This window comes from Rutilus rutilus (assembly GCF_951802725.1).
Source record: "Rutilus rutilus genome assembly, chromosome: 5".
Classification (NCBI taxonomy): Eukaryota; Metazoa; Chordata; class Actinopteri; order Cypriniformes; family Leuciscidae; genus Rutilus; species Rutilus rutilus.
In genome coordinates, this window is record NC_140213.1 from 47,953,882 (window position 1) to 47,957,496 (window position 3,615).

The window sequence follows — 3,615 nt, forward strand, 5'->3', positions numbered from 1 at the left end:
ACCTTGAGCGCCTGTGCCAGACTTATCAGATCATTTTCTCATCTGCCCCGTCGCATATTTAGCTTACAAATTATTGCCACGGCTCTAATGAAGTATGTTTGCATCCTTTCACTGGTGCAGCCCGAGGGCAGGATACGAGGATGTTTATTAACACCGCAGAGAGAGAGGGAGAGCGAGAGAGATGCGCGAGGTGTTCGCCTCCGGGGATGGGAGAGAGGAGGGGAAAAAACGGAAAGTTTCTAATTAAAGGTCGTGTTATGTGTTAGACGTGATATCCTCCGACACCTCGGCAACCAATCTGAACATTTGGGAAACGAGGGCATTGTGCGCGCTCACGTGGAATACCAGGAATCGCTGAGGTTCAGAATCACTCAACTTCCACTGGTACTGGATCTCCATGATGCTCATGATCTTCCCTCGCCGCCTCAAAACACTTTTTATGTGCTTTCTCTGCGCACAACCGACCAATTTAATGCACAATTTGCAATTGTTCATGCACAATCTTAAATGACTCCTCTACTCTAGTCTCATCTCCGTTCTAGCTCTTTTCTGAGCCATTTTTTGGACTTTTTTAAAGTCAGTTTGCATAAAAGCATCTGCTAAATGAATGCACTGGTGTGACGTTTAACATGCATTTCACACTCACTAGTGCAAATGCTCTGAATAAATCCACAGACTGCATGAGACTGACAGTGAGGTTATGCACAAATCTCCAAATTCGAATCAAAGAGCGTTCACACACAAACATCAGCCGAGCATGTTTTACTTCTGAATGAAAAGCAAGGCTTTTATTTAACTTTAACCCTGTTCGAACTTGAAGGCTTGTTTGTACAAGTCAAAACCTCACCTCACAATGCACACATGGAAATACGACTTAACATATTCTAGTTGTCATAAAGAAACACTGTTTCTTTGTGAACCTGGAGTTCAAAAGGATTTTAACGACAAGTTCTTCCATGCATTGGCTCATTTGTGCGCCACCGCGCAGTTATTTTACCCATACATGGTAAACAGAAGGCGGTTGTTGAGCTCTAGCGCTGGAGGCGATGCGCTGAAGGCAGACGCAGAGTTTTCCAGGGTGTTGCCATCAAGCCCTGAGCGCTAATGTTCATTTAATACACAAGCACGATGATACATTACAGATTCCATTGAAAAAAAAAAAAAAAAAGACTTAAGACGTTTTGGCATATGAAGCTATCCCTCATCTCCATATAGCTACGGGCGTTGTAACCAAAAGCCCAGATATTAATGCCGAGGGAATACAGTGGATTTACCCCTCTCTCCCTCTCTCTCTCTCTCTCTCTCTCTCTGTTAATAGGAGGGACCAGGTAGAAGAGTAAAAGAATAAGCTAAAGTCACAGGAAAAGATGGTCTTAATGGCACAGAAGAGTATAATGTCACACAAACTCGTGTTCATGAGCCCAAAATCCTCCATGCCCTGATCAGACGGTTTACAACTATAAAAATACAACATATTAATAACCATTCTGTAAGCGTTCATATCGTTGACCTTCCTGCAATGTTCAGGGATATTAGTTTATGGCTCCCAAAAATGCTAAAATGGGAATCACATGTTTGAGGAGAAAATAGATCGTATACTTGTAGCTGCTTTTAGGTAGTTGTTCCAAAACCATCTTGACCACATTGAGTTGGCATGTCTAGCTGGACTGTCTAGTTTAAGTCAAACTTTGGGACGTTTCCCTCGGTTTTCCTGTCAAATAAACACGTTTATTTTCAACGCGTAATGGCGGAATCTTTAAAACGCCTGTTGGAACAAACCGCAGACGTTCATGGAAAACGTTCAATGAAACTTACACATGCAATGAAATCAACGAACGCAACGCTTTTCCTGCTTTCTTTCTCCAGTTTCACTTCGGTGCCCTACGGGTTAAAACTTCAATTCAGATCATTTCACAACATGGCGTCTCTCTCACAGCGATAAAGCTTCAGGTATGAGGCATTTCCTCCTAACTACACAGATTCTCGCTGCCTAGAGGGTGTTTAATAAGGTTAGAGAATCAGAAAAGCTTGAAATATCTCACAGGACATGATGCGTAAATGCGTTTTGAGGACGCGTCGCGTTTACGCCGCGTTGCAGTCATTCTCGGTAAAACACAAAAGCACCATCACATTAACCATCTACTCTACATTGAGATAAGATTTAATTGGAAATGGTACCGTTTCAAACATCGTCGGTGTCCGAATCGCGATCCGAGTCCGGTTCAATCTGCTCCCAGATGAAGGATTGCGTTGCTCGCTCGCAAGTTTCTATCCGATCAAGCTATTATCTTCCTGTCAGGATTGAAAACCTCGTCAAACTGCGTTAAAACACGCCATAGATGGCCGTGTGTGACTATAACGAGCAGCGCTTCAGTGGTCTGGACGCGTTCAGAGCTCGAGCGCAAACGCGCGCAGGACTGTCTTACCTTCTCCAGGAGACCAGAGCTCTCCTTCCCCCTCTTGATCTTCTTATTTCTTAATACTCGCGTATATCAGCCTCGCCACTGTCTTTTTTGGCCACGCTGAATCTGCTGCTTTGCTTATGGGCAGAAGAAAGCCAATAATCCGTCTCTAAATCAGAGCAGAGCCGAAAGAAGAATTCTGGCTCCAGGCTGCGCAAACGCCTCTGGGGCCACAGGATTAGAGGACAATTAACTCAAACCCGAGCAGACTCATTGGAACAGATGCAAACCTGATATTCCCCCTCGATTATTTTGCTCTTTCGCAAAGTAAAAATAGCTGGCGAGGGTTTAAAGTTCAGCATATAACGGTTTACGCATCAGGCAAGTGTCACTGCGCCGTTCCTGAGACTTTGGAGAGGCAGAAAGGCTGATTTTAATCATTGTCATTTCGTCTGATGTAATATTCCCCCAGGCTCTTTCGCAAAGGCAACACATTTTCCTTCCCCGAACGAGTAAAAGTCTCTCTAGCTAAAGCAGGAGGCGCACTGGAACTTGTTGATAAAGTGGCGATTAAAGACGCGTAGCTATTCTTTTTAACAAAGCAAATCTAATATGTGGACCTGGACCGCGGTGCTCATGCATGCGGCGCGTTTCCCCGCACTATACTCTCTTTGCTCTAATGTCTGCGAGAATTGTAATGGCAAATTTCCTGGAGGCCATTAAAAGCAAATGACGTCTGGACATCATTCACCGCGCGCCCTCGCAGTGTGCCCGCAGCCAAATGCGCCATTTCAATTATTGCGCACGGCTAGATGGAGATGTCTGTTCCAGGATCTCTCAGGGCAGACGCGCACAACGTCAGTCTAAACCCACACGAGCACGATCTTACACTTCTCGCGCTAGATTCTCATTTATTTAACAGCAGGCAAACAAATAAAGACAGTTGTGCTGGGCATCAGCTGCGCGCAGCGGCCCCGCTTTCCCCGCGCAGGTACTTGATTATTTATTTATCTGAATGTTTGTTTATTTGCGTGTAAATAAGTGTGAATAATTGATGTTGCGCTGAGACCCATAATTACTGTAGTTCTCGCATGCAGGACTGAGGCTTTTCATGATGTTTGGCGCCCACCAGTGTCGGTTCGGACGAATGACAGGAAGACAATTTCATAGAGTACATCATGGAAAAGATTAATTCATTTTATTACAGTAAAAG

At 44.5% G+C, this 3,615-nt stretch overlaps 1 protein-coding gene across 3 annotated transcripts in view; it reads right to left on the bottom strand.

Annotated features, from left to right (window-relative positions):
- kctd15b (potassium channel tetramerization domain containing 15b) overlaps positions 1 to 3,240 on the bottom strand; it is a 27,929-nt gene extending 24,689 nt beyond the window's left edge. The window contains exon 1 of one of the 3 annotated variants that reach the window (XM_084409395.1): positions 2,427 to 3,240. Coding sequence is in view for 1 of the 3 variants with exons in the window: in XM_084409394.1 (XP_084265520.1) it covers positions 2,179 to 2,190 (12 nt within the window). In the remaining 2 variants the exon portion in view is untranslated. The other 2 variants (XM_084409394.1, XM_084409393.1) reach the window with 2 other exon arrangements.
- Between the last annotated feature and the right edge of the window lie 375 nt (positions 3,241 to 3,615).